The sequence below is a fragment of the Pinus tabuliformis genome, chromosome J (assembly GCF_031772625.1).
Source record: "Pinus tabuliformis cultivar Carrire ecotype Pingquan chromosome J, CPIR1, whole genome shotgun sequence".
NCBI lineage: Eukaryota > Viridiplantae > Streptophyta > Pinopsida > Pinales > Pinaceae > Pinus > Pinus tabuliformis.
In genome coordinates, this window is record NC_142295.1 from 659371879 (window position 1) to 659389644 (window position 17766).

At 38.6% G+C, this 17766-nt stretch overlaps 1 protein-coding gene across 1 annotated transcript; it reads right to left on the reverse strand.

The window, feature by feature from the left end:
* Positions 1-7148: 7148 nt before the first annotated feature.
* LOC149228619 (putative WRKY transcription factor 31) lies at positions 7149-10546 on the reverse strand. The gene is made up of 6 exons (XM_089378292.1): positions 9952-10546; positions 9738-9845; positions 9454-9597; positions 8897-9364; positions 8566-8679; positions 7149-8469 (listed from the first exon to the last, which is right to left on the reverse strand). Exons 1-6 carry the CDS (start codon positions 10348-10350, stop codon positions 7774-7776), a joined length of 1929 nt encoding a protein of 642 aa, XP_089234418.1. The 5' UTR covers positions 10351-10546; the 3' UTR covers positions 7149-7773.
* Positions 10547-17766: the final 7220 nt, after the last annotated feature.

Below are 17766 nucleotides of genomic sequence, written 5' to 3' on the forward strand. Positions count from 1 at the left end.
GTTTGGGACTCCATTTGTGTTGTAGAGAATTGTTATTGGAGGCAGATACTCCCTGAAATAAGATATTGAATGTTTTGTCATCAAACAATAGAGAGTTACCAATGTTCCATGATGTTTCTAGGATGTTGGAGCACATGAGCAGGGTAACATACATGGGGAATGTGTGTAGATTCCCCCAAATTTCATGGAAATTCATGGGGGTGGAAGGTAGGGTGTCAAGGTTCCTAGCATGGGGGGGCATCTTTAAAATTAAAAAAATCTAAAAATCATAATGTAACAATTCATCCCATGTAAATTCATCATTATGCAATGTAAAAACTAAAAATTAAAAATGGTGAAATGATAAAAACATGAATCATGGTTTATCAATCATCATTGTTATTATGCTTTATCATTTATCATGTTTGAATATTATAAAGGTCATCTCCACAACACTTGTAAGTGCTTTGACTTGCTTTTCAACATTTAATAGTTCCCCTATTTTCCCCATATAAATGGAAACTTATTTTACAAAAAGTTGAAGCCAACAATTTCACCATTTACCTAGAACTGCTTGCTTAACTGTAAAGGAAATACTATGGAAATAGCTTTCATATGCAACAAAATACAGAGGATGCAAACTATGATAAATTTATTGTTGTATGGGCTAGGCCTCTTGCGTTGCTTCTGTCAGAATATTGGAAATTCTATTATCTGGACTCATTTCCTAGAATTGTATAAATATGACATTCCAAATTCATGAGACAATTTCCACATTATTATGTTTCCAACTTTCAAGATAATAGAATGATGATTCCAGATTGTTATGACATGAAATGAATGTGGTTTCTCTAGATTATAATGAGTTGAAATATGTGATATGTTGTGATTTGGTGATCTATTAACCATTATGTTGTGAAATCATGAATCTTCTTTCATTTATATTTTGCATTGTGTTTTTTGGATCTTGAAAGAAATGGATTTCTTTAATCATACCTTGGGCCCTCATCTCTCATGCGATTGTTATTTCTCATTCTATTTCTCATTTATTGTCAAATGTAGGTTTTCACTTTGTTAAAGTAGAACTTCACATGAGCTCTGTGTAAGATTTATTCATTTCACTGCAGTTGAGTCAACGGTGATGGCAAGTGTGTTTCTTTATGACCTTGAATGATGTTTGCTAGCCATGGGGCATTCATTCACTTATTTGTGTTTAGGAGCTACAACTAAACATGGCAGTGACTTAAACCTGTCTTTTCTAGTGTTTCTGTGCTGAGTTTGTTTGTGTTCATCTCTAATATAATGCCTTTTCTCTCAATATAAACAACAAACAGATTGGAAAAGAAATTTAGGGAAAATTGTTTTTTTAGCAAGATATTTCATGCAGCTGGACAGAGAAGGGGGTCTCAGTGTGTTAGAATCACCACTTACTTTCTACTGCTACATATTTTGGAGTGCCTTTCATTCACCTAGAACTGCATTTGTGTTTTTGTGAATACTTGTTTACTACCACGATTTTCATCCACTGTATTTGTTGTTGTCCACAAATTGTTGGTATCCCATTTGAGCTTAAACTCTCATTCGTAGACTCTTTTTCATTTCCTGCTCTGATACCATGACAAGTCACAAAGAGCACATGCAAAAGAGAGACCACAGTAAAAGTATTTCCCACAAGAATCACCTATTTCGTATTGCATGGGAACCTGAAACTATTGTACATAATTTGTTTCAAATTTAGTTGTTGAAACTAGGATAATTTTTCATCCATAATAGGTCATTCACATTCACATATAGAGGTGCAACAAATGATACATAAGGATTCTTCTCAGCAGTTAGAGGATTTGTGCTTGATTCTACAAACCAAAGACACCACACAAGAACTAGATTCCCCATCTTGGGAATAGAGTAGCACCATACCAGAGATGTAGTAGCAGATGTTATCTCCTTGTCCTAGTAGGAAGGCACTTCATGGCCTGGGGGTTAAGCGAAGGGTGTTGAAAATACATACTCTAGCCCTTGGGAAACCATGGGCCTCTCACGCTGGGTGAAAGCTCTCAGAATATCTCACGCATAGAAATTTACCCTTTTTTCATTCCATCTAGAGATTTCAATTTGTACACGTAAGAGATATTGAATGAGCTATACGATCAACATCGAGTGCTTGGAGCTTCATAACAAGGACTTACAAGAATACATGCTAGAATGGTTGCGATGCATGACTCATTGAATGGTGCAATGGATGAAGCATATTATGTGATTCCCACTACATCTGAAAAAGTGGATCCACTTGCTTCTTTGAAAGAGAAATTTACTCACCTTCAGGGAGCATTCCAATCACTTCAGCAACAGAACTTAGAATTCTGATATCCTATAGAATGACTAAAAATAGGCCTTCTTATCCTTATTTTGGGGAAGGGCATGAGCATTAGTTATCCTGCGGAGCACACCCCTTTGAAACTATGGTCACATAAGGTCAAGAAAAAATATCGGGTGCAAATATTGAATCTACGTTGCATGCATTCTCTTTTGGCTAAGATTTTTCATTTGCCTTATTCTTCCTCATCCTTTTTGTTTCCTTCCCTATCCAAGAGGATGGCTTGTCCAAGAGACTAGCTAGAAGCTTGTCCAAGAGACTAGATAGAGGCTTGTCCAAGAGGAAAGAGGTCTACCTTATCCATTATAATTGGCCATCCTTACTACATTACCTAACCAACTAGTGAAAGAAATAGGTTCCATCTGCTTGAAATGACCATTTTCGTGCGACAAATTTCCACTTGAAACCCAAAATAAGGATTTGACCTTGCTGGGTTGGTTTACCATACAATTGTTGTACATACACTATCCCATCTGGGGTAGGACCTTACTGTATGGAGAAGTAGATGCCCATAAACAATTCAATCTGCCTAACTAACTCAAAATGTCTTATCTCCTTCTACATTCCTTTCAGGCTAAAGGGTATATTATCTCGTGTTCTGTCATTGGTTCTTTGCTCTTTACTTTGGCATAGTCCTATCAAGCCAAAAAGTATACATTGAAGTTTTGCTTTATAATTTATTGTGTAAAAATCTTATATCCATTGTAAGACAGGTACAGTTGTTTTATATATTTATGATTATTTTATTTAGTTATTTTTAAACATATTTGTTTGTGTTTTTTAAGTTGTTATCAATGACCCCACTTCAATATCTTATTTGTAATTTTGATAGTCACTTTTATAAACTGCCATTTCATTAGTCAATTAACCAATACTTGTCCTTGCATGTATTCTTCATAATGTATTTGACCTTGCTATAAGCTCACTCCCATTTTGGATCATTTGTCACTCTTTGAATTTAATTCTTTATGAATGTGATCAAAGGATATAACCCTCAAGATTCCATTCAGCTCCATAACTCTAATCATCCACTCATCTAATAAGGAAGTTTTTAAGTAAGTATAACCTTTCATCCAATCTATAATATTATTTGAATCCCCTATCTCTTATAAATTTAGATTGTTGAAGTGACACAATTAAAACGACTCACATAAAAAACCAATTCATATTATTGTAGTACTTGTTAGGTAGTCATATTTTTTTCCTAAACTAAATTAGTCATTCACGTTAGTCATTTTTAGTTGTACTACTTATTCACTAGTCATATATTTTAGCTCGAGACTAAATTAGTAATTTATGTTAGTCGTTTTTAGTTAGGTCACTTAATATTGCTCATTTTTGGTAGTATTTCACTTGGAAAAGATGTGCTGACTAACTTTTTTAGTCACCTAGTTACTAATTTTTCATTTTCTACTAGTGGCTTATGCATTCATTAATAAGAGTTTCTTCTCCTTGGTATTTCATGTGTAAATGTATTAATTCATCTGTGTATTTATGGCCATTGTATCCTTTTTATTTATGTTGGTTATATGCTAGTTATGAGCATGTTTTATGACAGTGATGATGGATGGATCTTATCATGTATTGATTTGTAAATGAATCAACAATGAATATATGACCTAATAGATGATAATGCAACTATTGTGAAGAGACATCAATGCTTCCTTACGAATCTTAGATAAGTATGAGACTCTTATGCTCATATATGTTGTTATGACCTGTAGATTACATATTTGTGACATGTTTAACGAAATTCCTGTCATGGCTAGTAGGGGTCTATTCAAGTCATTGATCAAATGCTTGCATTATTACCTTTGTTTTTGTGTTATTTATCATTTCTAGAAGTCTCATGGAGTTCTAGGCAGTGGTCTGAGTCCTGGCCCTGAAAAAGTGGCATGGAATCCGGGGTCGTTGGCACAAAACTACCTAAAAAAATCCATAATCATTGGGATGACCTTACTATCGGAGCGAATGGAGGGTCTTAGTTACACTATTTCCTTGTCATGGGAGTGACTGGGGTGTTAGGTCAGTGAAAGACAAGTTGCTTCAAGGGTTAAGCACCTGAAACAGTTGGTTGGATCCTAGAGGTTCTGTATCATGTGTGGAAGGTTAGATTGATTTTGTTTTATCGGTTCCACTTCCTTAACTATACATGGGGAGTTGAATCACATCATAGTAGCCACTAATCACATGTTTACCCCCGTTGACCTTTTAACTTGAGTAAATGTGGGAGGAGGGTGTTACACATAATTTATCTATTAGAAGCACAAAGAGGGTCCTCATTGGGAAACACATATACATCTAGGTTAGACTTATGAATATGTAACTATGAAGGTTAAGGAAGGATCTATGGGTTAAAATCACCATTGGAACCTTTTACCTTGCATAGGGACAACATGTTTGGAAACCAATCCCTCAATCCTTTGTGTCTTGCATGTCATGCTAATATGTATAATGGGTATCGATTATTTTCAGTGATTATGTAGGAAATTTCAATATAAAGTCTACCATTTTGAGAGATAGCCAAGGAGGGAAACCCTCAATTGTAAGGAGTATTGTACACTACTAATCAGTTGAGTCAATGGCACATATCACCAAAATGAGCAACTCCCATTAATGGAGACCCATGGGAAGACCAACTCAAGTGAAGAGGAGTAAGCATGGAACTCGAAGAGATGCTAAATGCAAGGGATATGCCTTCCAATATCCTCACTAATGTTCCTATTAAGAACCAACCAGGCAGCAAAGTGACCTAGCTACAAGGAGCACTATGTGTTGTAGATTAGCAATAACAAAAGCTCAAAGAATATCTTCAAACCTTAATGGAAGGCCCCAAAATTAACACAAGAATAAACATATGCCTCCATCATTGTTATTTGTTACTTTCAAGTTACAAGAGAAACTGGAGAAGGATATGGCCTAGCTAGTGGAACATTCTTTATTGCACATTACCATGAACTCATTCTTGTTTTCACTTGAAAATGATAAATTAGTGCTTTCCTAGGACAACGTTGAACACCATGACAATAGAGAGAGCTTGTCATCTAGAAAAAACAAGTGATTAGACCATCTTCTGAATCTATGTGGCATTTCTTGAAGACACCATGATGTTCTTAACTGAAGATCCACTCAGATCATAACAACTGCCAATCTGTTTCTAAGAGTTTCAAAACTATTTTCCTTTATTTAATTTATAAATTATGAGAAGTTGAAGAGTTGTAAATGACTTGCTTAGAAGTTCAATAATCATAAATGGTAGTTACTAAATTCGACCTATAAATTTGTAAAACTCCTAGTACGGCAGGACTTTTGAATTTTTAATGATTTCATCAAAGACGAGACCTAGGAGGTCAATATTTTTGAACTTAATTTTGTAATATTTAGACTCTTGAAGGTCATTGTTGGAATTATATGATTACATGCATCATGTTCTTATTTCTCACTATTCTGGAAAAATCCATGCGTGTGTGCTTTGTGGGATGCACACTACTAGGTCATGGACTATTCCATAAATTAGATGGTTTTTCCCATATACTAGTTGTTTTAGTTTTTGTGCTTTCATTTATGAACACCTGTTATATCTAAATGCTAATTATTCTTCATATGTTCTAGCAAGTTGAGCACATATTGTTACCCTGGATTACAACTAATTGTTTCCTTGCTTATGTCACTATGTATTTACTAACTAACTCATTTGCTTCCTAATTCTCTTATATCTTTCATTGCTTTCTCACTTACTCCTTTTTCATCTTAGTACATAAGATGGTTTTAGGTTAGAATCTACATTCCTCAGTATACTCCTTTTTCATCTTAGTGCGTTATATCATTTCAATTTACACCCTCATATCTCACACAATTTTTTGAAAGTAATAATGGTTATCTGGCCAAAATCTTGATGGATCTCTTATGCCAACCCTTAAAATTGGGACCTCGTACCAAAGAGAACTCATGACTCTTACTAGGACAATTTGTGTTTTCAAACACATGGAGAGTCCTTCAAACACTATAAAAATCACATATATTCCAACTATCTTAAATTTTAATATATGTTTATAAATGAATTTTTTACTTATTTATATTTTTGGATAAATTTAAATTAATTATATTTATATATGAATCCAAAATATAAAGTAATTTGAAAACTTTTTTAAATAAATAAATTAAATATATAAATGAAGGTTAAAATTAAATGGTGAAAAAGGAAATTGTTGTTTTTAATGTGAAAATGAAAAAAAAGTATAAGATGAAAGAATCAAATTAGAAAATGGAAATGGAAAAAGTTAGAAAAGATGAAGAAATCTATAACAGAATAGCTTTACAATTTAAACAAACAAGGAAAGGATGGAGTAGTAATGATTTTCCATGTGTGTACATTGCACCCGTCCGCTATGTCCATTCTTCTCAATATATTAAATATGTTAATGTAGACATTTGCACCTATACAATTATAAAGTATATTTATCAATCACGGTTTATTATTAAGTATCTACCAAACTTTAAAATTTAGAACCTGCTTTAATCTGTGTCCAACTATTTATTTGGATGATGATGATGCGTGCGTGCATGCAGATGCTGCTTCTATTGCCCATTCAATAATTAACAAATAAACATTTCTTTCGCATTCCAAGATTTAATGCGCTAAGTTACCTAGATAGCTGTGTAAGATATTTCGAGTTTACATAGCAGTCTGGTTATATCTGATTATTCTAAAAATCGGACTTATGAGGCATTTACTCACCAATGATTTGAAAAGGCCGAAAGATAAAAAATAATTGAAAGACATCAGAAGCCATGCTGCTACTATATCAAGGATCGCTCATTATTCTTAGTTGTCAAAAAAATTGATGATTACCGCTATGTCTGACCATACATTTTGTAAACCTCTAAACAAATCAATTATGCAAAAATAGCAAATTATATAGCTCTGGCTCTGAAGGTAAAAGTGATCTCCTAGCATATTCACAATAGCCTCCTTTGTCATTTCAAGTAATGGCAGCCAAGCCGTGGTGTAGTGGTATTTCAGGATAGGACTGCGACCTCAAGTTCAAGTGGGATACAGCTGAAAAGAATGTAGTCTTGAAATGTGATGTGACACGTCTATTCACAAAGCCAGTATCTCTCTCTCCTTATTCTTCTTTGAAAAGTGATGTATATATTAGCTGTGTTCCAACCAGATACAAACTCTGGAGAAAACCTGTGTATGAAAGAATGTTTGGCCTTTGCTCTATACTGATGACTATCAACACAACATGTACTCCAAATTGCTACTCCTGCACTTGCATTGACCTCTCAACAAATCATGTTACTCCACCGAATGACCGTCTCCGCAGACAGACACAAGTGTTACATCTGCAAAGAATTTGAGTCCCTCTGCAAAAAGAGTGGTCCTCCATGGCAGAAGATAAATTATGGTCTAAGAATCACTGGAGCAATTTAGCCGAAGCAGGATTATCAGCCCTGGCACAGGGAGGAGCCTGCGATGGAATAGTGTTGGCGTTGTTGGACTGGCCGCTAATTATTGACGTGATGGCAGCTGCAAGGGCGGCAGTGAAGTTTGGATCTGCTGTAATTGCACTAACAGTGTCCATTAGAGACGATTGTGGTGCTTTGTATTGAGAAATGGGCACCGGCATATGAGTCTGCTGCTGCATCGGGTGACCTGAAAAGTGGGGTACCTGCTGTTGCTGCGGATCGAACTGCTGACCGCTGAGGGGAGCGAATTTGGAAGTATTGAAGAGGGAGTGGGAGAAGATTTGAGGTGGGTGTGAGGGTAATTGTTGGAAACCTCCGAGGGGCATGGGGAAGCCGGAGGGCTGTCGATGATACATATTAGGGTTAGGGTTTTGCGTTAGGTCGAGCGTGACAGTAGGAAATGGAGCGGAGGCAGAGATGGTGGCCATGGAGGCGGGTGAGCACGACATTAGGCTTCCTGCGGCGGCCTGCATGAAACTCGAATTGAAGCCTCCATCGTTGCTTGTTGTAGAGCCTGAAAGAAGCATGCAGGCAGCTGCTGACGTGGTTGATGCCATGGCTGTAGCTGCAGGCGGTAGCGGGTGATTATGACTTCCCTCGTATGTTGTTACCAGAACCGACCTGTCCTCCGCGCACCTCTGAACCTGAAGGAAAACAATGAATATTATAATTAGACCACTTATAATGATTCATAGATGATGTACATACAAATACAAATTCATTGATGGATGGAAAAGCACCTGTTTGCGAACGGGGCAGCCAACAGCCATAGTGCATCGGTAGTACGCCCTCGGGCATGGATTGCCCTTTGCCATCTTCTGCCCGTATTTTCTCCATTGGCACCCATCGCTTATCTAAACATGTATCAAAACTGAAACAAATTAATTCCAGAAAAGCATCGATTTTGAGATTGTTTTTCCAGATTAATCATTGATGAACCATGAACTAAAATAATTGATTAGAAAAGTCAACCAAAAAATAAAACAAAACGGATGAGCAATCAATTTATTACTTAATCTGTACATATGAAATGTAGATGGAGAAAAAAGATGGGGCTGAGCAATTAATTACCATGGGAGCCTCGGATCTGGCCCGGACTGAAACTCTGGCTTTTCTGATGGTGGCTTCGGTTTGATCAACAGCGCACTTATTGGCCACTTTCTGCGCTTTGTTGGCAGTCCAGGACTCATGATCGGGGCTATCGGGGTGGCCCTTTTCTTGGGCGTTCAAAACAGTAGGCGAATTAGCAGCAGGATCGGTACCAGGTCGTTGTTGTTGTTGTTGGACTCGGACATCACAAGTACGTGGCTTATCCGTGGAATTAGCGGTGGCCACGTCGCGTTTCTTTGAGAGGACTTCATTGTTAATGGACTTGCCGGTCTCTTCAACATCGTCGGCATCCTGGGTATCGGAGGAGAGAGAATGTTGGGAATCGGTCCCGTGGCTCGAGATGGGTACGAGATCCAAAAACTGTCGTTGCACGGGGCCGGCTACATCCACCTTCACTCCCTCCGACGATCCATTCAATTTCTCTTCCACCTTTCAAAAAAAAAGGACAAGATATTTCATTGCAAAACTCAAAGTTTCAACAAAACTACGCAAGAGTTCTTAAGCTTCTAAATGAATACCTTCTCTGGCGGAGGTTGTTGCTGCATGACGGACATAAGGTGCATCTGCAGGTTACCGTAGTTCTTGCTTACGTAGTTCAACATGAATCTCAGCCTCTGGTTTTCTTCGTTCATACGGTTGAGCTCCACCTGTAACATCATCAACTACAACCAAGAAACGTACATATGTTTTAAGATACATTTAACGTAATTAAGATAAATTAAACCCTTAAAAGTTTTTCATCATCAAAAAACAATGCAAACACTCTAATAAGATTTAGATTTAGATTTAGATTTAGATTTACCTCGCTCTTGGGCTCCCCTTCATCCGGATTGGAAGGCTCCTGCGAACGAACAGGTGACATCCCGTCTTCCACAGTTGAACGATCGCTTCCCGTGTTGGCAGGCAATAGCTGTAATTCAGTCGGCAATACATATATAAATGATGAGTATAATGTTGCAAGTTGCAAGCATCAGGCACAAGGACATGCCAATAAATTTAAGAGACTCTTCTCTTACCGAAAGGTTAAATCCCTTGGAGGAGGAGGAGGAGGGCCCTTCTTCTTTGTTCTCAGTTTTCTGCGAACCGAGACGCAACCCCTCGCCAAGACTAGCCACAGAGGGCGCTCCATCGCCAGGTGAGGGCCGGAATTCGAAGCCCAGACCTCGAACAGCCTTCTCAGAGAAGAAATCCACCACGCCATTTTTAATCTCATTTCCAGACTCTCTGTCGGTCATCAATTTCTCCTCATTCTCCGTCTCTTCAAGCTTGACTGACAGATCGATACCGCCAAGTCTATCAACCCTTGGAGCGTCCGCCATGAAATCGCCTTTTCTTCGGCACTTTTGCTTCAGAAAAGTATCCAAAAGCTCTCTGTAACTTCCGTTGCCGGCAAGACTCAACCCCACTGCTTCCATACAACGCAACAGATTAAAATGCCCTTTCAGGTCTCTACGAAATCAAATAAAACGCAGTAGACAATCCCGAGAAAGATGAGGAAAATCACAAGGCGTGTGGGAGAAATGAGGGCAGAGCAAAAGAGGGAAGATTGAAGTTTGGGCAGAAGAGAGGAAGCGCGTATTAAAAGGCATCTGGGGCGCTGCGGATGTCATCGCTGGCGTGGGAATTTCCTGGAAAAAGAGGTTTCATTGCCTTGTCAAATACATGGAGCTGGCGGACGCGGCAAGACACGGACCACCGATGAGCGACCGCCTTACGGCAGTGCTGAAGACAGACCCGTAGTCGACTTGTGTTACCTTTCCGGTCTAAAATGGGGTACAAATATTTTGAAATCCCAAAACTCTCCACCATACTATACTATATGAGTGCCAAAATTTATATATACAATCAAAACCCAATAACGGAATCCTTTTTTAACCATTCCGGATTCCGGCCAGGAAAAAAAACATAAAAAGTTTTTGCTAATAATGTTTGTGGAGTGAAGATTAGGAATACGATAACCGCGTGCGATACTAGTGTTGAAAACCAGGGTTTTCAGGACACGGGATAGCGGAAAGAAAGGAAATTCACAGTCAATATGACGTCAACATTTGACGGAGTCATAGTTCTTGGGGCCGACTTTCCAGAAGATGTTGCCCCTCGACTTGGCGTTTCCATGTGACGAATATTATTATTATTATTGTTATTACTTTAGAGAGAGGAAAGCGGAGGTCAAGCTTGTTTCAATGTCAGGCAGCTTCGCCCTTTTGCCGCCACGCCTCTCTGCCGGTGCAAGGCGGCCACTTACTCGCGAGTCGCACTCCCCCTTTCCTTTCCTATACAAAAGAAAAAACGTGAGGAGGCCAAACAAGTCGACGACCGCACGTCAAGTCTCCATATTTGGCGGCGCACGTCGTGAGCCTTTGACTTGGTCGCACGTGCAACTACCTAACCTTTTCCCTTCCGGCTCGACGCGCTGCCACGTGGCCTGTGCCATGTCATCGCCATCTTGGTTTCACATTGGTAATGTCCCCATCACATGTGAAGGGTGGGTTTCAGCTCAACGTCACCGTCCACCGACTTGGCCGTCCGCGAGAGCAAAAAGATTTTGTTAAGGGTAGAAAGCAGAGTTGGGTCAAGAAACGACAACTATTTCGTTTTACACACGGAGGAGGAGCATGAGAAAAAGAAAGATGGCTAAAGTCTCCCCTCCTCCCTCCATTCATATCTAATCAATTCGCTCAGTCGCGCCACACTGACGACAAATGACAAAAGTTTCAACCTTCATTCTTACTCTTACTCTTACTACCCCTATTATTCCCTCTAAACACATTTAACCCTTTTGCTAATCACCACGTTCTTCTGCTTATCCACGCTACTCTTAAACACAAACATCAACATCCCATAAAAGAACATGTGGATGAAATCTCATAAAAATTAATTTCTATTTCTTCTCTCTCTTTGACGACTCAATTATTTAACCAAAGTCCATCAATTTGTAAAGGTAACGTACCATATAAACTATACAAAAAGTCCGTATGGAACAATCCACTTTCTCAAATTTACACGTTCAAATTTTGATCTCATAAAATACAATTATCTCGGAAATTTGACCACGATGTTACCATCCCAAATATATGATATGGTGAGTATGAGTATGAGTATGAGTATGAGTATGGGCATGGGCATGGGCATGGGCATGGGCATGGGCATGGTCATGGGCGTGGGCATGGGCATGGGCATGGGCGTGGGCATGGGCGTGGGCATGGATATGGATATGGATGTAGCCTCATTATCCCATCCATACAAACACATCGTGGCCCCTCCCTCGTCGTGAGTTTTGGTGAGAATATGGATGGCATGGCCTCCTTCCACATTATCTTCGTAATATCATATATTTCAATGCTTTGAACACGTGGGAAAAGGATATCCACCACTCCAACATATGGTTGAGTACACATATCTCCTTAAGTCCTCCCGAATTTAATGGCCCTCGGATCTACTAACCTAACGTCAACTCCCCGTAAATGTAATGGTCTTCATATCTTCTAACTTAATTATATAATTACTTGATATTACTAACTAACTTTCTTTAATCTTTATTTAACTTTAGTCGAGTTTCAAGACACCATCATTTTATTTGTACATCAAGCTTTTTACAATTCAATATAAGATGTATGTTATAACAAGAGTAATAATGAACTAGGAAAATAGTAATATTATTATGATTATATTTTAATCAAATTTTCTTCGAGAATGGTGATTTTTTTTTAAGCAAGGGACTTTATATTAGCAAAATTATGTACATAAGTTATAGCAAAATTATGTACATAAGTTATAGAGTCATAGAAATGTTTGTAATAATATAAATGAGACCAATTGTCCACCAAGGGGAAAGCAGAATGTCCCTACATAAAAGCATGAGTCAGAAAAAACTTAGTCCATGGACAATGCGAGAGAGAGTAACATAAAAAACTAATAACCAAAACACAAAAGTGCTTGTGATGTTTTTTCTGAGAGTTGTTCATAAAGCTGATAAGAAAGACAAGAATTGACAAGTTAGACAACTTGCTCGCCTTTGGGATTCAAAGAGACCTTTGTAAATGTGTTACAAAACTTGCACAAATGAATCTAGCTAGTAAAGGTTGAACACACAGCGTTGCAAAGAAAAAACACTAAAAGAATCAAAAGAACAAAAAAGAATGATTGATCCAAAAAATAGGTTACAATGCTCATGATATAGCATTACTGGGTGAAGATCCCAAGGTAATGTGCCATAGTGGTGATCAATGAGAGGACTCAACACCTATAGCAAGTTCCAGAGAGAACTAGCCAATTGCAGAGTGAAAAGAGGAGCAAATCAGGGAGTAAATCATGTAAAAGAACTAGCCAGTTGTGGAGAGAAAGGAGGAGCAAATCAGGGAGTAAATCATGTAGAAGAACTAGCCAGTTGCGGAGTGAAAGGAGGAATAAATCAGGGAGTAAATCATGCAGAAGAGCTAGCCAGTTGCGGAGTGAAAGGAGGAGCAAACCAGGGAGTAAATCATGCAGAAGAACTAGCTAGTTTCGGAGTGAAAGGAGGAGAAAATCAGGGAGTAAATCATGCAGAAAAGATCTTGCATGTAGTCCCATGCTCTAACTAAGTGTCTGCATGTGTTAGTAATGAAGGTCCTAGGTGTGTAGTACCTCCAACACCCCCCTTGAATACCACTATGGGAAAAATAGAAAATGGGCCTTGGAAACTAAGGCAAAGGCCACCCAAAATATAGTGCAACTTGTACTAAAATTGAGGAAAGAGGGAAACCTCGTGGGAGACCCCCCCCCCCCCCCCAAAAAAAAAAAAAAGAGAGGAAGAAAAGACAGTTGCTAAGCAACTGTGTCTTTCACTCCAAGAAGATCGCGCAAACAGTGAAACTTCTACTCAGTGAATGTCTTGGTGAAGATGTCTGCAGTTTATTATGCTGAAGGAAAAAACTGCAAATCAATGATCCGATCATGTACTAAATCTTTGATGCAGTGCATATGGATCTCTATGTGCTTCGTCCACTGCCGCTGTATTGGATCCCTACAAAATTTGAGAGTGCTCTAGTTGTCACACCAGATGACAGTGGGCTGGTGGAACTAGACGCCCAACTCAGTGAGGAAGTGTTGTAGCCACAGAGCTTGAATGGTGATGTTGACTACTCCTATGCACTCTACCTCAGCTGAAGAAAGAGCAATAGCGCCAAGGGAAATTCAAATTAAATGTGTCGTGAGGGCGAGGTACAGAGAAACCACATAGTAGATTTGGATCAGGGGATCCCGACTCATTGGGAGTGACATAGTCACAATTGGGTTGGGATAATTGAAGGTGCATGAGTGCCACTTGTGGTGGGCTAACATAATGGCGTTAAATGCTGACAAGACAAAACCTTTCATTTTCCACCCAGATCTAGGGAGTGTAGGTCTTGGTGATCAATGCTTCTGCATTTGGAAGTCCATTATGAGAATTTAGATAAGAATGGAAACTTGTCCTGGAAGTGGGTGTGATTTTCCAATCCTCTATTAGCTAGGAAATCTGCTAGAGAGTTTCCTTTGTGCATGGTGTGGGCAAAGATAATGGTGTCTCGTTGAGATATGAGGAGGCTAATTGATGCATATTAGGCTCCATTCTCCAACTCATGGAACTCTTAGAGGGAGGTGTGCCATTAAGGATCCTAAGGGTTGCTTGAATGATGATTTTTAAGTCCCCTTTAGCTATAAGTGGAAAGAGATGACTGATTTGGGTTTAGAGACCTTGGATTAGGGCTTCAAGCTTTGCAATGTTATTTCTTTCCTACCCAATGTATCTATGATAAAGCTTAATGATCTCTCTAGTGTGATTGAAAATGACTCCTCCAATGCCTGCTTCCCTTGGATTACACTTGGAGGTGCCAAAGAAGTTGAGTTTATAGTGATGCTGCAGGGAGGATGTCAGATTCCTTATGAGGGAGATCGAGTTTGAGTATGAGAGGATGCCACATTCCCTTTGAAGAGTTTGAAATTCCACCAGGTTAGGGTTTCTATTTATTTGGGTGTTCCTTGGAAGTCTTTTTCAATCCAGTTGGAGAGAGACTGTGTTTCCTCTAATTGAATATGGTAGATCTGCTAGATGCCCTCTAATGTGTTTTGTTTGTCATTGATTTTTTTTTATTCCTTTCCTTACATATTTCCCAGATTAGGAGACTATGAACTAGAGTCCAAAGCTTGATGAGGAGATTGCTCTAGAATGAATTTTTGTAAGCCCAATTTTTAATGGACTTGGTGATGATGTACATCTCTTTAGTCAGGTGTTGGAAACCTGAGGCCAATCTGTTCCATAAACTGTTTTCCATTGGATAGGAATTGAATAATTGGTTCATTGTTTCTTATTGAGAATTGCACATGTAGCATTTGGAGGGGCCTTGGAAGCATTTTTTGAGGAGGTTTTTCCATGTGAGAGTACAACGTCATATTAGGAGCCATATGAGGGTTGTGATTTTGGGCCATAATTTCATAGACTATAGTTATTTCCATAAACCATTTGGTTCGATTGTGATTCAAACTTAAACAAGAATGCAACAAATTACATATATAACCATAAATACAGAGATGAAGAAGAAATTATACTTCATTTCATTAATATAAAACACTGAAATATGCTTACAAACAGAATGGAAATAAGACTAGCTTGGGCGATGGTAGTTTATCTCTGAGAAGAGATGTGGCAGCTACATGCCTATGAACTATGTTACAATGAGTCTCGGAAGCCTATTTATTATTGAGAAATAATGGAAAACTCTAAAAATCCAAAAACCTAACCCTAGGAGATGAAGTTCCAAAATTATGGGCCTCGTTTCGGTAAATTGGTACATCAACTTCCCAGGGTGGTAACTTTGGCATACGATCTTCGTTTGACACACACAATACCTCGTTAGAAATATCTATTTGAGGACTACAACTTTCAAATTGCCAACATTAGTCAATCACTCTTTTTGGCCCCGTTTTTCCCCAAAAGCGTCGTTTAGGGCCTCAAAATGGCTCCGGAAGTATGTGACCCGAAAAACTGCCAAAAATAATAAATTGTGCTACAATTAAGGAAACTGAAAAACTGAAAGAGACAGTGGTGGGGTTCTAAGTGAAATAGGTGAGTGGCCACCAACATCCACCTAGATCAGATGGGATGATCCCAAATTTGAAGATGGTAAGATTTATTCACTGCGAAGTTGGCTCGGTTATGGTAACCCCATCTAAGAATATCTAGTCCGTCTTTCTTCCTAATCAATATTTGAAGAAGGGCCTCTTATTTTATATTTTTCTTTGTTTCTTCTTCCCCACATAGAATGGATTTCTTCCATTATATTTCAAAATTTGTTGAGTCCTTTTAGAAATGATGGATCTTGTTGAGACCTATGTTGCTAGAAATCTCCTAGCTAAGGGGAGTATTGAGAGTGTTGCTCAAGCATGGTAGTTGTTGTCAAGAGTCATTCCAGAAGCAACTGGTTTTGTCGTCGCGTATTTCCCAAAAACTATGCCTTTAGATTTTTTCTTTATTAAGAGTAGCCATGTTCCATATGAGAGATCCCTGAGTCTAGGTGGTGAGTCGAATGAGATCTTGTTTAGCAGTGTGCTTGGCATATTTTATATGCTAGAGTTTGGCCCATGAATCTATTGTATATTTTTAGCTATCTCCACCATATTTTGGCGCTAAGAACATTGTTAGCGACCTCTGGATCTCAAAGCCCGAGTCTTCCTTTGGGTTTTTGGAGGCATAAGGTGTCCCATTTAACTAAGGGCCATTTGTGCTTCATATCAACTCCTCCCCATAAGAAGGATATTTGAAGGTATCTTATGGATTTTAGGACCCATTTTGGAGCAGCGAGAATGGAAAAGAGGTAAGTAGGTATGGTTTGTAGAACCAATTTGAGGAGAACAAGGTGACTAGAAATGTTGAGGGGTCGGAAGGTCCAACAATAGAGTTTGCGAGTGAGTTTGTCAAGGAGATTTATCCAAGAAGAGTGTTTAATGGTTGAGTCTGTGAGTGGGGCTCCAAGGTACTTAGAAGGAAGAGAAGTGGAAGCAAACCCCAAAATGTGCTTGATGTTTCTTTGGGATAAACAAGGAGTAATGAAGAAAAAAAAAATGGATTTCTCCAAGTTGACTAAGGTTCCAAAAGCTGCTAAGAAGAGGTCCATAATATCTTTAACTTCCTTGGCTTCCTTGACTGAGGGGTGATTTAATAAGAGATTGTCGTTCACATGAGAATTGTGAATTTTTATATTAAAAGGTTATGATAAAAAATCTTGGGAATTATGTGTCGATATTGGAAGGAGATACTTTCTCCAATATTTATGTTTCTAGATTCCTATATTTCTTATTTTCCAGATTCTTCATTTTTACATACATAATTCTAATTATCACTCTACAGCTCTTGTAGCATCGCCATAAATGATCTATCAAAAAAAAGTGTGCATTTCATCTCTAAGCCTAATTGGGAGTTTAGAAGACTTTAGGGGCATTTTCCTCTTCAAAAGTTTCCTGTTGGAGCTGGACCATTTGTCTATTCACCTATTTTAATAGAGAAAACATAACATTCCCCTTAATTTTCAGAGCTGAGTGATTTTGTTGTTCTGGATTCCTATAAAGAAAAGGGGATTCTTTTGATGCATGATCCTTGTATTGGTGTTGATGCAGGAGGTTGACGAACAATGAGGTGGTAGTCTTTAATTAGACTAATGGTTAACTTTATAACCAATCAGCTGCGCTTAAACAGGTTCTGCGCGTGTGTTTACCTTCTAAGGGTCCCGCTTATCTTGACCAATCTCCGCTGGTCCCACTTTAACTCTTCCTCTAACCAAGCACTTCAATCTGCACCATCGGTTTCGCTCCTTCAGATC